General features: G+C 57.1%; 7 protein-coding genes across 7 annotated transcripts; 3 read left to right on the top strand and 4 right to left on the bottom strand.

The window, feature by feature from the left end:
- Positions 1 to 17: 17 nt before the first annotated feature.
- Positions 18 to 1,634, bottom strand: K452DRAFT_317096 (uncharacterized protein; the record flags this gene model as incomplete). Its single annotated transcript, XM_033544031.1, has 2 exons — positions 982 to 1,634; positions 18 to 933 (listed from the first exon to the last, which is right to left on the bottom strand). The coding sequence occupies exons 1-2, from the start codon at positions 1,548 to 1,550 to the stop codon at positions 18 to 20; spliced, it is 1,485 nt and encodes a 494-aa protein (XP_033399334.1). The 5' UTR covers positions 1,551 to 1,634.
- Positions 1,635 to 2,361: 727 nt separating this feature from the next.
- K452DRAFT_296626 (uncharacterized protein) lies at positions 2,362 to 5,073 on the bottom strand (the record flags this gene model as incomplete). Its single annotated transcript, XM_033541930.1, has 5 exons — positions 2,362 to 3,213; positions 3,264 to 3,618; positions 3,669 to 3,994; positions 4,041 to 4,546; positions 4,596 to 5,073. 5 exons carry the CDS (start codon positions 5,071 to 5,073, stop codon positions 2,362 to 2,364), a joined length of 2,517 nt encoding a protein of 838 aa, XP_033399335.1.
- Positions 5,074 to 5,363: 290 nt separating this feature from the next.
- Positions 5,364 to 5,828, top strand: K452DRAFT_193232 (uncharacterized protein; the record flags this gene model as incomplete). Its single annotated transcript, XM_033535879.1, has 3 exons — positions 5,364 to 5,427; positions 5,497 to 5,673; positions 5,737 to 5,828. Coding segments are annotated over 3 exons (333 nt in total), but the record flags the coding sequence as incomplete, so codon positions are not given.
- A 916-nt stretch (positions 5,829 to 6,744) lies between these two features.
- K452DRAFT_267856 (uncharacterized protein) lies at positions 6,745 to 9,095 on the top strand (the record flags this gene model as incomplete). Its single annotated transcript, XM_033538861.1, has 3 exons — positions 6,745 to 7,008; positions 7,076 to 7,342; positions 7,390 to 9,095. 3 exons carry the CDS (start codon positions 6,745 to 6,747, stop codon positions 9,082 to 9,084), a joined length of 2,226 nt encoding a protein of 741 aa, XP_033399337.1. The 3' UTR covers positions 9,085 to 9,095.
- A 120-nt stretch (positions 9,096 to 9,215) lies between these two features.
- On the bottom strand, positions 9,216 to 10,992 carry K452DRAFT_267860 (uncharacterized protein). Its single transcript, XM_033538862.1, has 3 exons — positions 10,906 to 10,992; positions 10,609 to 10,849; positions 9,216 to 10,541 (listed from the first exon to the last, which is right to left on the bottom strand). Exons 1-3 carry the CDS (start codon positions 10,953 to 10,955, stop codon positions 9,429 to 9,431), a joined length of 1,404 nt encoding a protein of 467 aa, XP_033399338.1. The 5' UTR covers positions 10,956 to 10,992; the 3' UTR covers positions 9,216 to 9,428.
- Positions 10,993 to 11,084: 92 nt separating this feature from the next.
- On the bottom strand, positions 11,085 to 12,644 carry K452DRAFT_246885 (uncharacterized protein). The gene is made up of 3 exons (XM_033538037.1): positions 12,271 to 12,644; positions 12,050 to 12,210; positions 11,085 to 11,848 (listed from the first exon to the last, which is right to left on the bottom strand). Exons 1-3 carry the CDS (start codon positions 12,380 to 12,382, stop codon positions 11,114 to 11,116), a joined length of 1,008 nt encoding a protein of 335 aa, XP_033399339.1. The 5' UTR covers positions 12,383 to 12,644; the 3' UTR covers positions 11,085 to 11,113.
- A 790-nt stretch (positions 12,645 to 13,434) lies between these two features.
- K452DRAFT_267866 (uncharacterized protein) lies at positions 13,435 to 17,536 on the top strand. Its single transcript, XM_033538863.1, has 4 exons — positions 13,435 to 13,608; positions 13,670 to 16,223; positions 16,276 to 16,731; positions 16,788 to 17,536. Exons 1-4 carry the CDS (start codon positions 13,514 to 13,516, stop codon positions 17,085 to 17,087), a joined length of 3,405 nt encoding a protein of 1,134 aa, XP_033399340.1. The 5' UTR covers positions 13,435 to 13,513; the 3' UTR covers positions 17,088 to 17,536.
- The last annotated feature ends 226 nt before the right edge of the window (positions 17,537 to 17,762 follow it).

Consider the following 17,762-nt stretch of genomic DNA (forward strand, 5'->3'; position numbering starts at 1 on the left):
CCACTAAAGCCTAAAGCCTAAAACCCACCCCCTCCCTCCTCAACATCGCTCACCGGCTCAGCAGGCAAGCAAAACATATCCGTCGGCCGCGCCAGCTCTCGCGCATGGGCATACAGGCCCAGCGGCGGTGAAGCAAGGCGCGCGGCTTCTCGGTCTTCTTCTGCTGTTGCTTCGTGTGCTCTTTGTGCCGGCGCGGGCGCTGCTGCGTGCAGTGGTAGTGAGGTAGAGTTGGAGCTAGAAGTAGAGGGAGGAGGCGCATCCGCGCCGCGGTCTACAGTTGCTAGTTTTGCTCTCACGGCTGCCATGGCTGACGCGTTGGCTGCGTAGGGCGCTGTGGTTGAGGCTGTGTCGTCTTCTTCTGTGGGGATGGTGGAGGATGGCGGTGCTGCTTCCATCACTGCGTCCCCGTCGCCGTCGCGCTCCTCTTTCTCTTTCTCTTTCTCTTTCTCATTCGCTTCATCCGTCGACCCTTCCGCTGCATCCCTCGCAGCCACCGCCTTTGCTCTCCCCCGCCTTGCCTGCGCGATCAGGTCGTCGAACTGGCTCCTGTTACTCCTTGCCCAGCCCTGCTTATCGAACTCCTTGCTCCCATGCCCACTTGCACTCCCACTCCCACCGCCCTGACTCCGCTCCCATGTATCCAGTTCCGCGAGCAACTCGCGCTTCGACCGCGGCTGCCGCTCATCGCAGTTCGCGTTCCAGAGCGCGACCCACTCGGTATGTCGGCGTGTGAGGGCCTGGCGCGAGCCCCACGTCGGGATGCCTAATTCTTGCAACTTTTTGCGCAGTGCCGAGTCTTTGAGGAGGGAGTAGTTGAGCTGAGGAAGACGTGTTGGTGGGGGCTTGGCTGTTGCGGCGCGGGTGCGGGCGGCGCGGGTCAGAGGGTTGAGGGACGCTGGTGAGGAGTAGGTGTTGCTGCTGGAGTGTTGGTGACTGTGACCAGAGTTAGATGGGTTCATTGATAAAGCAAAATAGACATACCGTGAAGGCGTGCTCTTGGCCTGGCCGTCGCAGTGGTCAAGATGTGAGAACACAGCTGCTTCCTTCATGCGCTGACTGCACATTGGGCACGCGACTAGGCCGTCGTCCTCACCCACGCTGTCTCCAATGTCTTCTTCGCCCTCCGAGTCCTCAATTTGAATGACATCGTCTTCCTCCTCAGCCACTATTCTCTTAGCCTTACTCCTCGTTCGCCTACCCACAGCCTGCTCTTCTAGCTTCCTCTTAACACCCCTCTCGGCTGTCCCTGCGCCCTTCCCCACTCCCAACACGCCCGTCCTTGCACTTTTCCACGCCTCTACCGCTTCTCCCAGCGCCGCGTTTTTTCTCAAATGCGCGTCCTGGCCCATGGTACGACACGTAGGACAGCGCCCATCAGCCGCGTAGCAGCGTCGAATGCATAACGAGCAGAACGAGTGAGCGCACGCCGTCAGCATTGGCGTGTTAAACAGGTCCTTGCACACTTGACAGCGCAGGGCCGCGTCTAAGGGCGTGAGCGTCGCGAGCGCTGTGCCAAGGAAGTCGGTCGGGTCGGTAGGGTCGTTGCCCATCGCGGGGGTGTGGGTACGTGGCGTGGGAGGCCGTGGACTGCGGTGGTGGTGTTGGATGAGGCGAGCTTTGCGGCGACGCGTGCGGGCGTATGCGTGGTTTCGAGTGAGCCGCGAGGAACGATTGAATACAAAGTAGACAGGCAAACACCCAGAAGACAACGAGTGAAGCAGTGGATGCAGGTTGTAAGAGGCAAGAGCAGGAAAGACCTGAGACATTGAGAGCGCGCTTCCCGCGTTGCGCCGCGTCTCGCGCGACGCGTGGGCACGAGTGCGCTCCGGTCGCGCCTACCAAAATAATTACACCCCGCTAGGCATGTACGGGTAGCCCTTCAATGGAAAGAGCCTGGATAGGCACTAGGTACCCAACATATAAAAGGAAGTAGCTGATGCTAGGTCCGAAGGTAGCCACAAATCCCTCACCACTTCCCGCCCAGAAACCCCACTCATTCCGCCCAGCAACCACGACATTCTATCCAAAAGTATGTCAAGGGTGAAACGAATCACAACGCCCACAGATTGCCAAGTCGTTGTGTCAGAGAGCCCTGGTAGATTTACTCTCGGAACCCCGTCCGCCACGAACAGCACATACAGGAGGATGTGCGCCGCGGTAAGAATTGGAGACGACGGGACGTTCCTGTCGGAGAGACATGGCTACCGAGGGGGCTTTTATACCCTGCCCGGAGCTGCGGCTGCTGGCCCCGGTCCCCTCCCCGCGCGCTAGCCTCTCCCGGGCAGTCCTGTCACACGGCCAACATGCTTCCTTGCTGCATGTACCTACGCATTACGCATCTACAACCTAAGTTGTCGCACCTCACCGCTCCTGCAGCTCCACCTCTACGCCCTCACCCCTACTCGTCGGCCTCAATGCCACCGGACTCCCAGCTCCCCTCGCACTTCCCACATCGCTCAGCCTCAGCTTCCCCCTCTCGGCCCAGGGCATGTGCGCCCCCAACCACGCCGCCACGCCACTAATCCCCTTCCACAGCCGCTCGCCCCTCTCCTCCATGCCCGCCTCATCGCGCGGGTTCTCCTCCGCCTCGGCCTTGAATTGATACTTCAAGCAGTCCTTGACCGTGATCAGGCCCGTCAATCTTCCTCGATATTCGACCAGAATCACCCGCGGCCCCATCTTCTTGAACAGCTCCATGACCGTCTCGAGCGGCAGCCGCGGATGCACCGCCAGCGGCGTCGGGTCCACGAACCGGCTGAGGTCCACCGACATCTGTCCCGCAGTCGCCGCCATGCTGTCAAAGCTAATTGACGGCGCCCCGTGAATGCTCGGCGTCGCGGCCGTGCGGTTTGCCGCGGGCGTGAAGAAGCATTTCGCTGTTGAGGGGACTACCTGGTCGCGCCGCGCCCGCTCCACCGCGTACCGCAACTCTGTGCGTCCGATGTAGCCCAACAGCGTCTTGGTGTGTCGGTGCTCGACGATCGGGTACCCGGAGTAGGAGCTGTTGGCGAGTATCTTCTCGACGTCACGCACGTCGAGCCCCGATGCAGGAATCACAGTTGTGTTTTGTGTCATGACTTCCGAAACAGGCACGCCGAATGTGTGGTCTTCTTTGTTGTCAAGGAAGGGAAACCCGTTGGCCCAGATGGCACGATCCGCAATACCGCCTTTGCCGAATCGGTCGCTGACGGCTTTCGTGACGCCGACGACTATCTGCTTGTGTGTTAGCTATGTTCTTGGTCCCAATGTCTTGCCGTACGCACCATTGTAGGGAGAATGTAGGTCAGGGCTCCCGTGAGCTCAAACATGATGACAACCACAGAGACCGTGATGTGCATGATCCCACTCAAGAAGCCCGCAGCTCCCAAGAAGGCGTACGTGCCCGGCGTGATGCACGGGACGTCCGGCTGGCACGCCGCAAAGAAACTTGCCTCGGGGAAGGCATCGTGCAGAGCCTGAACGAGGATCCCGACCATGCGTCCAAACGAAGCACCAATGGCCATTGAGGGTACGAAGATACCGGCAGGCACCTTGCACCCGTAAGAGACAATGACCAACATTGTTCGGATGGTAGTCACAAAAGCCAATGAGAAAATCATCGTCCATCGATGCTTGCGTCTAACGAAACGTCAGTACGAACGAGCTGGGCGACAGTGTGCTTTACTTACTCGCATATCTCATCATAATCATAGTCCCCTTCGCATTCGCGGAAGAGGATCTCCATGCTCTCGGTCATGTCGATCCGAAGGAACATGTTCGGATAGCAAATGATTGCCGTGATCAGCGCAAGCACCACCGCTTCGGTGATAGGGTACTTGGCGAGATACTTCTTGCGGAAAGCCTGCATGCGCAGATTCCACTTGATCACAAACGCCCCGTAAAGGCCACCCGAAATACCAATAATGATGTAGAAGAAGCTTTCGAACCAATGCCACTCGCGATCATACTTGACCTGGAACATGACCAATTGGCCGGTTCTGAAAGGATTCATAGCCTGGTCGTGTCAGCAGAGACTGGAGCAGCAGCACAGAAGGACTTACGGCCAACACAGCAGTTGCCACCAGGGCGCAGAAATAACTCCTCCACATAGTCTTCAGGGGAAAGTGGTTTGACATTTCTTCCAAAGAGAAGAGCACGCCTCCGATAGGACTACCAAAGGCGACACCAACACCGGCAGCAGCGCTGGCGCTCAAGATTTCACGCGTCTTATTAGCATTCCGCTTGTACTTCTCGAACAGCCGAGAGACGACATTTCCAGTACACACAGCATAGTGCACGCTTGGTCCTTCTTTGCCGACCGACAGGCCAGAGGCAATTGCGAGAGGCAGGGCAAAGGACTTGATCATCAGGGTCTTGAAGCCGAGGAAACCTTTCATGACAAAGCCAGCAATGATACACTTGATCTCAGAGATTCCAGATCCGGCTGCGTACGGCGCAAAGGACTTGACCAGCCTGGCAGCGATGAAGGAGAACACGATGGAGAACAGGATGTAGAGGAAGTAGTTAACGGGCCAGAAATTGCTCCAACGGTGCCATTCGGGGCAGCCTGGGAGGGATCAGCGGTTTGGATCGAAAGCTCTCTTGACAACACCCACCATCCTCGGCGCCCCAACAGCAGAACTGTTCATTCAGGTAGAAGGCAGTGGTGCAATATCCAAGCTTGATATCCGAAAGCCACTCGGTCACAATGCTGAGGAAAGCGGCATTGAGGCCTATAGCGGCGCCGACCAGGCTGACGACAATCCACGCCTGACCGGCATCGTAGGCGTCGTAGACTTTTCTGCGCCAGCCGACGCCGCCTTCGCGCTCAAAAAAGCCGGCCTTTTCTTGCCGGCGGGCCTTGCGGCGCAGCTGCTCACGCGCGGCATCCTGCACCCAGTCTATAGTGGTGAAGTCCTCGTAGCGCTTGATCTCGGCTAGCTCCTCGTGGACGACATGGTCGGTGTGGATAGAAGCGGCATCGTCGCCCTGCTCGGCGGTGCTGAGAGCGGAGACTCTGCGACTGAGGGAGCCGCGCGTCGCGTTGAACGAGGGAGTGCGGAGGGTGGGGATGGAGCTCGATCGAGCAGTCATGGCATCGTTGTTGAGGAGCGCACAAACAGGAATTCAGAGATCCTCATCTGCCTGCTGCGATGCGCGGGGCAGGGGTGTTAGGCAGTTATGGGGGTATGGAAAGTAGGGAGGGGAGCTTGTCGTGGAGGGACATCCATGGCCGCTGTCGCATGTACGTACCTTGCATGGCACGTGTCCGCTTTAGGCAATTTACGCGTCGATCGCGCCGCGCCCGTCGTCTTTCCCGCGCGCCCGCACCTCGACAAGCTCTCCCGCGCAACCCACCTCACACCGCGATCGAAGCTGCCAACATGCCTTACAACAACACTCCGATCCCTCCTCCCACCGAGACTACGGGCTCCGTGTCTCTGCCGCGTGAGTTGCTCCCGTGCCTCTTTTAGAAAGCAGAGATCGCACGAGTCTAACCAGCCCCGGGAAAACTAGTGGCCAGAGTGAAGAAGATCATAAACGCCGACGAGGACATTCAGGCCTGCTCTGCCAATGCCGCCTTTGCCATTGCCGTCGCGACCGAAGAGTTCGTCTACTACCTGACGGAGCAAGCCCACCGCATGGCCAAGGCCGAGAAGAAGCCTAAGCGTTCTCTGGGCTACCAGCACGTCCGTACGTCACACCTTCTCAAATGTTTCCCCCTCAGCTAGTTCATCGCTAACCCTGTACGCGTAGAGGCCGCCATCTCCCGCCTCGACAACCTCGAATTCCTCACCGACGTCGTCCCCAAGCAAGTCACCTTCAAGGAAGCCAAGGCCGAGCGCGCGCGCAAGGAAGCCCTCGCAAACAACGCGCAGCAGCACGCCAACGGCGGTCACCTCCCCAACGGTCAACAGACTTTGCCTGGCGCATCGATTCCCGCTGTCGCTGCCGGCTCTGCGTCCTCTACGAACGGCCAGGCCACCGCCGGCGCGGAGCAGCACCACTACCACGCTGAGGCGGAGGAAGACAACAACGATGGCTCTGCTATGCAGGTTGACAGTGCTCCTGTCGCCCCCGGCAACGCGCCTGCTCCTTAGGTTGTGCCACGCTCTTCGTGCTGGAGATGCATCGATCAACTGGCATAGCGGCGATTTGCGGATGCTTAGTTCACGACGGTCACTTTGAAATTTGAGCGAAGGCGTAACGGTACAGGGTTTTTGAGCATCATGGAAGGTGCATATGCCGGCGTTGCAAAGGATTGACTGATTGATGGGCTTCTTCAATACCATACATACACCGATGTTCTGAACGACAACGAAGGATTGAAACCATACTGGTTTTTAGCTCAGATTAGGAATGACAGCCTAAGAGCTACCTGCTCATGACACATTATGTTCTGTTTCCATGGTGAATTTTGACCCTAGCTTAAAGTCGCACACGCGGACAGCATACACAACACCATTCCCTTTCACCCAATACAACTAGGTCTAAACAAGAGCGAACCAAGCCAAGAATTTACCGTTTCGTCCCAAACAAGAAGTGGTTCATTTTGGCACACTAACCCAAAAAAGATAAGTCTACACGTGATAGCGCGATGACGCGCCATCAACTCGACCGCGACTGAACGGCCGCCACCTCCACCTATCCTCCACTCCACTGACGACAATTTTTATAATGATGCTCACATCAAGCAGGCCCTTTGAGAAGACCGACTGCGCGCTTTTCAGGGATTAAAGAGCTCAGCACACAATGGCCGAAGAGATGGAAGTCGATTCTCCCGCGCGAGGGACAAAAAGAAAGGCCGATGAGGTTGAGGTAGCTGCCAATGCACCTCGCCGTATTCAAGCTCTTTCGCAAGATGTTGTCAACAAGATCGCAGCCGGCGAGATCATTGTAGCTCCAGTGCATGCGCTTAAAGAACTCATCGAAAACGCTGTCGACGCAGGATCTACTGCTCTGGAGATCTTGGTCAAGGATGGCGGTCTCAAGCTTCTTCAGATAACGGACAACGGACATGGAATTGAGGTAATTTTTTCTTTTTGAAATCATTCCTGTTTGCTCAGTAAAATCCCGATCTGACTAGGTTGTGTAGCGGGAAGACATGCCCATTCTCTGCGAACGTTTCACAACCTCGAAATTGAAAACTTTCGAGGACTTGACGTCCATCGGCACGTATGGATTTCGCGGCGAAGCCTTAGCAAGTATCAGCCATATCGCACATCTCAGTATCACGACACGAACCAAAGAATCAAGCTGTGCTTGGCGCGCTTATTATGCAGATGGCAAACTTAATCCCCCAAAACCAGGCCAGAGTGCAGACCCGAAACCTGTCGCTGGCCGTCAAGGCACCCAGATTACGGTATGTTGCACATCCCCTGGAAACGGCGGAGAGCTCATGTAGTGCAGGTCGAAGATCTTTTCTATAATATCCCTACGAGACGGCGTGCGTTCCGTTCTTCCAGCGAAGAATATGCCAAAATTCTAGACCTTGTCGGTCGCTACGGTGTACACTGCGAGGGCGTTTCGTTCTCATGCAAGAAACATGGAGACTCTTCCATGGGCATCTCAGTCCCGTCTAGCGCCCGTACAGTTGACCGTATCCGTCAAATCCATGGCAGCGCCGTAGCAAAGGAGCTCATTGAAATCCACGCTAGTAACGATCGTTGGGGCTTCAAGTCCGAAGCCTGGGTTAGCAATGCGAATTACAGTGTCAAGAGAACCACGCTTCTTCTCTTTATTAACCATCGGTCTGTCGAGTCCTCGGCTATAAAGAAGGCCGTTGAACAGACTTACGCTACATTTCTTCCTAAAGGCGGCCATCCTTTTGTCTATCTGAGCTTGGAGATTGATCCTCAGCGTGTCGATGTCAACGTACACCCAACCAAGCGCGAGGTCAACTTCCTCAATGAAGACGAAATCATCGAGATCATCTGCGACGAAATACGCTCGAAGCTGGGCAGCGTTGACACCAGCCGCACCTTTATGACGCAAAGCCTGCTGCCCGGTGTCAAGGCTCCAGCGGCGGCAGTAGGCTCCACACCCTCCAACTTCACGGGGACAGCCTCTCCAGCAAGCCAAGCAGACGCGCCGTCATCGACACGACGGACGCCACAGCAAAAGGGCGCGTCCCAAAAGCCGTACGAGAACAACCTCGTTCGGACGGATTCCCGCGTCCGCAAAATCACCACCATGCTCCCACCCACCACGCAGCACCACTCAAGCGAGGCGAACGGCCCAGACGCCGCAGCACGGGACGAGCCAGTGTACGAGCAGACAGACAAAGAGCCGACGACGTGCCGCCTGACGACAATCAAAGAGCTGCGCGCCGCGGTGCGCGAAAACATGCACAACGAGCTGACAGACGTATTCGCGACGCACAGCTTCGTAGGCATCGTCGACACGCGGCGGCGCATCGCCGCCATGCAGGGCGGCGTCAAGCTCTTCCTCGTCGACTACGGCATGCTCTGCAACGAGTACTTCTACCAGCTGGGGCTGACGGACTTTGGCAACTTCGGCACCGTGCGCTTCGAGCCGCCCCTCAACCTCCACGAACTGCTGCGCATCGGGGCCGAGCACGAGAAGAAGAGCGCGGGCGCGGGCGCTCTGGACGAGGAATTCGACTGGGCCGACGCGGTCGCGCAGGTCGAGGCGCAGCTGATCTCCCGTCGCGATATGCTGGCGGAGTACTTCAGCATGGAGATCTCGGCCGACGGCCTCCTGCGCGCTATCCCCCTCCTCGTGAAGAGCTACACGCCGCCGCTGGCCAAGCTGCCGCAGTTCCTGCTACGCCTCGGGCCCTTCGTCAACTGGGTCCAGGAGAAAGAGTGCTTCGAGACGTTTCTGCGCGAGCTGGCGGCGTTCTACGTACCGGAAGCTCTGCCGCCACCGCCACCGTCACCGTCATCGTCTACGGATGGAGAAGCGAGCGTAGAAGAAGAAGACCAGGCCGTTGCGGCAAGGAGGGCCCATGTCGAGCGCGCGCTCGAGCACACGCTGTTTCCGGCTTTTAGGGCCAGGTTGGTGGCGACGAGGGGGTTGCTGAAGGGCGTGATTGAGGTGGCGAATTTGAAGGGGTTGTATCGTGTTTTTGAGCGGTGTTGAGCAGCGGCGGGTGTGGTGGGTGGGTGGGTGGTGGTGGTATAGTTGTCAGGAGTTCTGGCTGTGGGTTGTTTGTGGCTAGGTTATGGCTGTGGCTGTGGCATGATTTGGCTTTGGCATCTTGTTCTAGTTGCTTTAGGGACATATAACTTATTACTGTATCCAGACTCATGCCTATATACCCATGTACGCCGTCCTGTCCTGTCCTGTCCTGTGCCCTAATCTATCCCAAGCGCGCGTATGCAGAAAATACCTCCGGATGTGCCGTGTCGTGCCCATCTACCTGCCCACCTGTCCTTGTGTATGTATTCCCTGTTTGTTTGTTTGTCTGTCTATCACCACCTCCCTCACGCCTCCGGCAAAGGCTGCTCCTTCCGCTGCTGCTGTTCATCATCCCCATGCAGCGCAGGTCTCGTCTCATCCAGCGACAAGCGGCCCATGTCCCTCTCGGCTTCGACCTCCCTCTTCTTCTCCATCTCCTCCAGCACAGCCAACCTCTCGGCCGTCTTCCTCGCCTCGGCCGCCTCCACCCTCTCCCGCTCCTCCCGCTCCAACGCCGCAAACTCATCCTCGACCTCCTCCTCGTCGACAACGCCCGTCCCCGCCCCTTCAGTCATCGCGCCCGTCACCTCCTCCGCCAGCGCCACCTCCTCCCTCACGCGCTCCATGACCGCGTCGACGCCCTCCGCGCCCCCAACCTCGGCATGCAGCCCGCGCAGCACGCCCGCCCCCGCCTCCAGCGCGCGCACTACCGCCACCTGGCCCGCCGCGTCCTCGATGGCCGCGTAGACGCTCTCGAGCTGCGCGAGCGAGGCGCCTCGCTTGGCGGCCGTGGCCTCGGCGGCCTTCTTCTTGCGCAGCGCGGCGCGGGCCTGGGCGGTGGCGCCGCGGGCGACGGCCGCCCGCGCTGCCGCGTCGTGCGTGGCCGTTTCGGCGTCGAGCGTGCTGACCTGGGTGGCGAGGGAGGCGAGGAGGTCGCGCAGTTGCGCGACGGTGGTCTCGGCGGCGGAGATGGGCGCGGGGGGCTCGGCGCCCGGGTGCGGGGACAGCTTTATGGTGCCCGAGGCGGGGTCGTAGGCCAGGGCGGCGCGGTCGCGGGCGAGGTGGATGAGGAGCAGGGAGATGTCTGTTTGGGAGAGGGCGCGGTCGGCGGAGAGGGCGTGGGCGAAGGAGCGCGAGAAGGCGGCGCGCGTGGTGATGAGGTCGAGCGGGGTGGTGGTGTGGGCGAAGTGGGCGAGCACCGTGGTCGCGACGGCCTCGACATTCGGCACCACGACGTACTCGCCCGCGACCAGCTTGTTGGTTGCGCCGCCCGCGCCTAGCACGCCGCCCAGCTGCCGCAGCCCCCATGTCACTACGCCCCAGGGGCTGATGCTCCACCCGCCGCGCGCGTAGATGCTCGTCGTCCCGGCCAGGAACTCCTTCAAAGGCACCATTTCACGGCGCGCCACCGCGTCTTGCTGCACACCCGACACTGTCAGTCCCCCCTCAGTCCTCAGCTCAGGTATGGTTATATATGTTACGCACCAGCACCGCGCCCAGGGCCAACGGCCGGCCAAAGTCCTTGCTCGTCAGCTCGCGCAGCAGCGGCTCGCCCGCGCCCAGCGTGAGGGCGTTATCGTGCGCGCCCGTCGACGAGGGCACCAGGCCCACGCGCGCCGCGTCCAGCAGCGCCTTGCGCCATGCGGCCACGTTTGCGGTGTAGCCGTCCGGGTTCGTGGCCTGCTGGGTGCCAAAGTCCGAGTAGAGGGAGGCCAGGCGGCCTTTGCTGCGACGGGAGTCAGTGTGTCTGCGCTGATCAAGGCTGGGACGGGGGCGGCGCACCTCTTGAAGGCTTCCTCGTGCTCGAGGATGTAGTCGAGCAGTTCGGGCATATTTTTGGGTTGTCGAGGTTGTTGATGTCACCAAGCGAAAGAGGTCGCGCGCGCGAGGACCCTGCGCCGATCGTCAAAGGCGCTTTGAGCAGCTCCCCGCACGACACTTGACACACGGCACGGCAAGATGGCGCTATCAACATCACACCTCTCAATTCTTATTCTCTGCCACCCAAGTACCTATATACCACCGAAAAATCCTTGCCCTTGCACTCGGGGTTCGCTTCCACCGCATCATATATATCCCTCGCATGCTCTCCCAGGCCCACTTTCACTTGAGCATCGTGCGCCGCCTGTAGCGCGAGCTTCAGGTCCTTGTTGGCTAGGTGAACGCCAAACCCTCCATCGTAGCCTCTGCTGGCAGGCGAGCCTTCGATGACGCCGGGCACTGGGTTGTTGACCTCGCTGGGCCAGCATTTCCCAGTGCAGGTATTGATCATGTCGGCTAGCACCTTCGGATCAAGGCCCCACTGCACACCCATGTTCATTGCCTCCGCTGTGGCGATATTGTTGAGCATCAACAAATAATTGTTGGCGAGCTTGCCATGGAGCCCAGAGCCCTGCGGGCCGAGGTGAATGACCCGCTTGCCCAACATCGACAGGATCTCTTTCGCCCTATCGACCAGTTCAGGCGGCGCCCCAATCATGAAGGTCAGAGTGCCTTTCTCAGCACCGACAACGCCGCCTGACATGGGAGCGTCGATGAACTTGCCCTGGCCAGAAGAATACGCTGCATTGGCGACATTGTGCGATGTTTTCGGGTCGACTGTAGATACGTCGATAAAAAGACGTTCCTTCGCAGCACCCTTCCGCAAAAGGTCTGGCGGCTTCAACATGGATGCATACACGCTTCTCACGTGTATTGGCTCCGGTAAGGCTGTAATAACCGTTTCCTAATTGCCAGGTCAGTTCTGGCTCAATCCCAGACATGGTGGGGAATTGGATCAGTGAGTGTGCAGTTCTATCAGAGGATTGGCTTTGATGATAGAGTGAATCATGACAAGAGTTGCCGAAGCAGCTCCCACTTAGATCATAGATGAACATGCTCATCATGAACTGCAGTTTGAATCGTAGTCGGAGTCGGAGAGACTTACAGACTCCTCGGCGACTTGTCGCACAGTGTCGGCCACTTTCACACCACCCTTGCCGCCAACCTCCTTGACCAATCTCGAAGTCGCGTCCTTGTTGATATCATGCACAACGAGGGTATCTTCTTTGGGCAGTTTTGCGCGGAGATTTTTGGCCATGGGATAACCTGCGCGCAAGCAATTGTGAGTAAAGTTGAACGCGTGACACGGGTGCGCGGCATACGTACCCATCCGACCGAGTCCTACGAAACCCCACACGGCCTGCGAAGCGGGGGACGTGGAAAAGCATCGCTTCGCGACGCGAACAGAAGGGATAACTCGTCTGAACGAAGCACTCATGGTGGTAGAATAGCGGGTGGACGAGATGTTGCAGAAGCTCAGGAGCGCTGGGAAGCGCGAGAGACGAATTGGCGGCGCCTCCGCATGGTGATCAGCAGGTACGGCATCCAGCCGAGGTCGTCGATTCGCGCCTGCGTCTAAAGCATCCCTGCCAATGCGGCTGAGCAAGAGCCGGTTCGTCCGCAAGAAAGGAAAGTCGCTGACACCGGTGGCCTGATCGGCCTTTGCGCGTGGAGACGGGGATGTGCGTGGGGTGTTCGGGAGAGGGGGAGTGCGGAGAAAAATGGAGGGAAAATTGGAGCAAAGTGGGAGCTCGGAAATCGCTTCACGGCTCGGTGCGACAGAGCGCCTCTCGTGCCTCGCTCACATAATCCATTACGAGTGCCAAACACCAACGTCAACGTTATAAGCAGTATGATAGAACTTTAGGCAGAGCCCTTAAGCTATATACCTCTATAGTTACTCTATCTCTCCGGAATAAGATCGTCCGACCCCCCCGGGTTCTTAATTCACTGTATCTGCCTTCACGGCTTTTTCAGAGAATCAGAGAACGATCACTGAGACCTAACAACAGTGAGAGGTGTTCCGGTTGGAAACCACGAGAAGATTCAGCAGGAGGACAAGGAGAGGATAAAGAGTTTCGCGGAGCTCGAAAGCTACCCATAGAACACTAGGTTCTGGTAGCTCTGTCTTCTGCAACCCATGAGCATTATTGAGTCGCCTTACAATTTGTCGTTCAGTACGGATGTAGAATGGCTTGTTGCATGCATCCCGACACCTTCGATAAGTCGGTTGTGGGGTTTCGAACGGAGCTGGTTGCTGGATATCATGTCACTGAGCTCAGCTAAGGTTGTACACTGCCAAAGATGCCAGTGGAATGAGCGCGTCACCAAACCCAGCAGCGGGAGCCATGTCGTGGCCGCTATTATGCTGATACTATCACCAACAGGAGGTCACGACAACTAATGTCGCACGTGCCCTTCTCTCGGTGATAAGGGCAAAGTCCGGGGGAGCTCTACAACTTCGAGGACAGCCATCTCTCTGCCGTCATGCCCCACTCTCCACTTCAACACATGTAGCATCGCGCTGCTCCAGCTCCGCGCGACATCCCGCCCTTCGCTGTCCTTCACCATGGCATACCTCGCCCCAATTCACCGACCCAGCAGCGTCAGGCATGCCATCAAGCTTAGCTTTCTGGCGCCTGACGACGAGTGTCTGATAGTCGCGTTCGTCCCCAGTATCAGCACTTTTTCATTTTCCGACTGCTAACATAACTGCCGACTTCAGCAAAGCCAATCGCCTTGAGATTTACCAGCAGACCGATGACGGCCTTTCGTTGCACGCTTCCAAAGCCCTCCATGGCAAGGTCTCCATGCTCAACAAGCTTCGCCCCGCCGGCTCGTCCACCGACCACTTGTTCGTGGGTACCGACCAGCAAACATTCTTCACATTATCTTGGGATGCCGAGGCTAGGCAGCTGCGGACTGAGAAGAGCTTCGTGGATCTCGCAGACCAAGCATCACGAGACTCCCAGACTGGAGACAGATGCCTGGTCGATCCGACTGGCAGATTTATGGCACTGGAGCTGTACGAAGGCATTACGCATATCATCCCGCTGACGGGAAAGGGCAAGAGGAGGGGTCATGCTGAAATTAGCGTACTGGGCGAGCCGGTACCATGCAGGATACCTGAGATGTCCGTACGATCGTCAGCTTTCTTGCATCGCAAAACTCCGGACACGGATAAACCTCTATTAGCGCTGCTGCATGATAACACCGAATCGGATCAGACGATACTGACCCTGCGCCAGTTGACCTTTCAACATGGAGCCTCCGGAGAGCAGGGGACTGCGGAGCTTGAAACCGTAGAGGGACCGGCAGAGGTTAAGGAAATGCGGGACTGGGCTCCCAGTCATCTGATACCGATCGCAGAGCCATCCTTTGGTCTTCTGGTCCTGGGCGAGACGCGCATTGCGTACTTAAACGACCAGGCCAACCAATTCATGGAAGAGAACTTAGAGGAGGCTACCATCTTCGTTGCGTGGGAACAAATCGACAATCAGCGTTTTGTACTAGCAGATGAGTATGGGAGACTGTTCCTCCTCATGCTGCTTTTGAAGAACGACAACTCCGTTGCAGGCTGGAATTTGGACGTCATCGGCCAGACCTCGAAAGCTACGGTGCTGGTCTACTTGGATGCAGGATATGTCTACGTCGGCTCCCACGAAGGCGACTCCCAAGTTCTCAGGATTGCCGAGAAATCCATCGAGGTAGTCCAGACGTTCTCGAACATTGCCCCAATCCTCGATTTTACCATAATGGACATGGGCAACAGATCCGGTGAAGGTCAAGGCAACGAGTATTCCTCAGGCCAAGCACGGATCGTAACCGGCAGTGGCGCATACCAGGATGGTAGCCTCCGCAGTGTACGGAGTGGCGTTGGACTAGAGGATCAAGGAGCTCTTGGCGAGATTGGCAACATCTCCACCATCTTCAGCCTCAAATCAACATCTGCGAGCGAGTACGATGATACTTTGCTTGTTTCGCTGATTGAGGAATCCCGCGTCTTCTGCTTTGATTCCGAGGGGCAAGTAGAAGAAGTCGACGACTTCAAAGGTTTACTGTTGTCCGAAGCTACGTTATTAGCGAGCAACCTCCCCGGAGGACGGTTGCTCCAAATCACCCACTCATCTGTGCGATTGACCGACCTAGAAAATGGCATGGTCATCTCAGAATGGCACGCACCAGCTGGTCGATTTATCACAGATGTTGACGCCAATGACCGATATGCTTTCATTTCCCTCGAGGGCATTCAAGCAATTATTCTCTCTATAACGGACACCGTCCAGGTGCACACAGAAAAGGAAGTCGGCGCGAAGAGTCAAGTCTCCTGCGTGGCTATCCCAAAGAACATAGAAGGGATATGCATTGTAGGATTCTTCCAGACATGTGAAGTCTCCATTCTCAACGTGGATGACTTGAGCCCTGTGCAAACGATACAGTTGGCCACCGACGGGTCGTCTATACCACGGTCGTTGTTGCTGACCAACATCTTCGAAGGCCAGCCGGCAACACTATTCGTCGCCACTGGTGACGGAAATGTTGTCACACTCTCTGTTGACCCATCTACTTACGCATTGTCAGGGAAGAAGAGCACTGTTTTGGGAACGCAGCAAGCAAGCTTCAGAGCGCTGCCCAGAGGCGGCGGTCTGTACAATGTCTTTGCAACTTGCGAACACCCTAGCTTAATCTACGGCTCCGAAGGCCGTCTCGTATACTCCGCGGTAACAGCGGAGAAAGCTTCCTGCGTTTGCCCCTTCGACGCGGAAGCCTTCCCTGGTTCCATCGCCATCGCCTCCTCTGGAGAGCTGCATCTAGCTATGGTGGATACCGAGAGAACCACACATGTTCAGTCATTGATCGTCAATGAGACGGTGCGGAGAATTGCGTACTCTCCTGCACTTAAGGCTTTTGCTCTCGGCTGCATAAATCGTACCTTGAAAGATGGCGAGGAACTTGTGCAGGGACACATCAAGTTGGTCGACGAAATTGCGTTCAAGGAGTTGCACACCGTTTCTCTCAAAGAATACGAGCTTGTGGAGAGCATCATGCGGTGTGAGCTAGACAACGGCAGCGGAGGTTTGACGGAATGCTTCGTCGTTGGCACTTCCTACCTAGAAGACGAAGATATGGATAATGCTGGGAACGCTCGCGGTCGTATCATCGTATTCGAAGTCACTGGCGATCGCACTTTCAAGGTCGTTGCTGAACTTGCAGTCAAGGGCGCCTGCAGATGTTTGGCTATGATGGAGGGTAGGATTGTCGCTGCTCTCTACAAGACGGTAAGTGGCCTTGAGGTCAGCGTATCGGCTGTATTGATTAATCCTTGCATAGGTCGTGGTTTACTCTTTCGATTACGGATCGGGCAGCACTCCCGGTCTGACCAAGAAAACCAGTTACCGTACGGCTACGGCACCTGCGGACATGACTGTTAGTGGCAATCAAATCATCGTCGGCGACATGATGAAATCGATTTGCATCCTTGAGTACAAGCCAGACTCGACTGGACTCTCTGGCCAACCTGATCATCTCAACGAAGTGGCTCGCCACTACGCAGTAAGCTGGACCACTGCTGTTGCCGAGGTGGACGACAACACATATCTGGAGGCCGACTCAGAAGGCAACTTGACGGTCTTGTACCGCGAAATGAGTGGAGTCACGGAAGAGGACAGGAGACGACTGGTGCCTACAAGCGAGATTTGTCTGGGTGAACTGGTCAACCGCATCCGGCGCATAGATGTCATGACGGCTCCCGACGCAGCTGTCATTCCGAGAGCCTTCCTCGCCACCGTAAGTTTTGACGCGCCTCGTCGAAGAAATAGCTCCATGCTAATCAAATTGCACAGGTTGAGGGTTCCATCTACCTCGTCGCGCTCATTGCAGAGGGCAAGCGGAATTTACTCATGAATCTGCAGGCCAAGCTGGCCGAGTTCCTTCAGAGCCCTGGGAACATGCCTTTCAACAAGTACCGAGCCTACAGGACCGAAGTTCGCAAGGCCGACGAACCGATGCGGTTTGTCGATGGCGAAATCGTCGAGCGCTTTTTGGATTGCCCGCCTGATGTGCAGGAACAAGTGGTGCAGGGTCTGGATGTCGACGTGGAGGATGTGCGGGCCATGGTCGAGGCTTTGAGAAGGTTGCATTAGGCTGCCATGGCGACGGCGAACATCGTCAGGCATGAAGTCAATGTGTCAATCCTCGTGACGTGAAGTTTCAGAACGATGGGGGTTGGGGGCCAAGGTAGAGATTCTCAGCGCGCAACGCCGGACGCGAGTAATGAAATGGGCGACTTGTTGACCAACACGACTCGGGTCTATTTGAGTAGACAGTACTGTAAGGGGGGATGAAAGGTGACGACGCAGGCTGTATCGTGGATTTTCTGCGAAATTGTTTGAGGCTTGAAAGGGAGGTGCGAGCCATGGACGCGTGTGAAAGGCTTGAGTGGCTGGGCACCTTGGCGCAGGTTAGGCGCACCAGGGACCATTCAGAGGTAGGGCGGTGAGGATGAAGTGGTCTGGAGATGCGTCTCCTAAATCATGGCGTTTTTTATAGGGCGCTGAGGCTACAATGGAGAAACAGCCATGGCGGACGGTGGAATCCCATGTCGACTGTCACATGCGAACGCGGCTTTTTAGAGATAAGGCTGCAGATAAGCTTAGTCTGGATGGATCAGTCCATGTCTCATGCCCCATCAACCTCATGTCCGGAGCCGCAGTTGGGGTCGAGCGATGAACAGCAGCACCCTTGCTTTGGAGGTCTCTTGGGCAGCGTCTTCTTTGCGCGTGTATCCAACATATCCACCGACTCAGCCGCACCGCACT

This window comes from Aplosporella prunicola (assembly GCF_010093885.1).
Source record: "Aplosporella prunicola CBS 121167 unplaced genomic scaffold K452scaffold_8, whole genome shotgun sequence".
In the NCBI taxonomy this organism is placed as follows: Eukaryota; Fungi; Ascomycota; class Dothideomycetes; order Botryosphaeriales; family Aplosporellaceae; genus Aplosporella; species Aplosporella prunicola.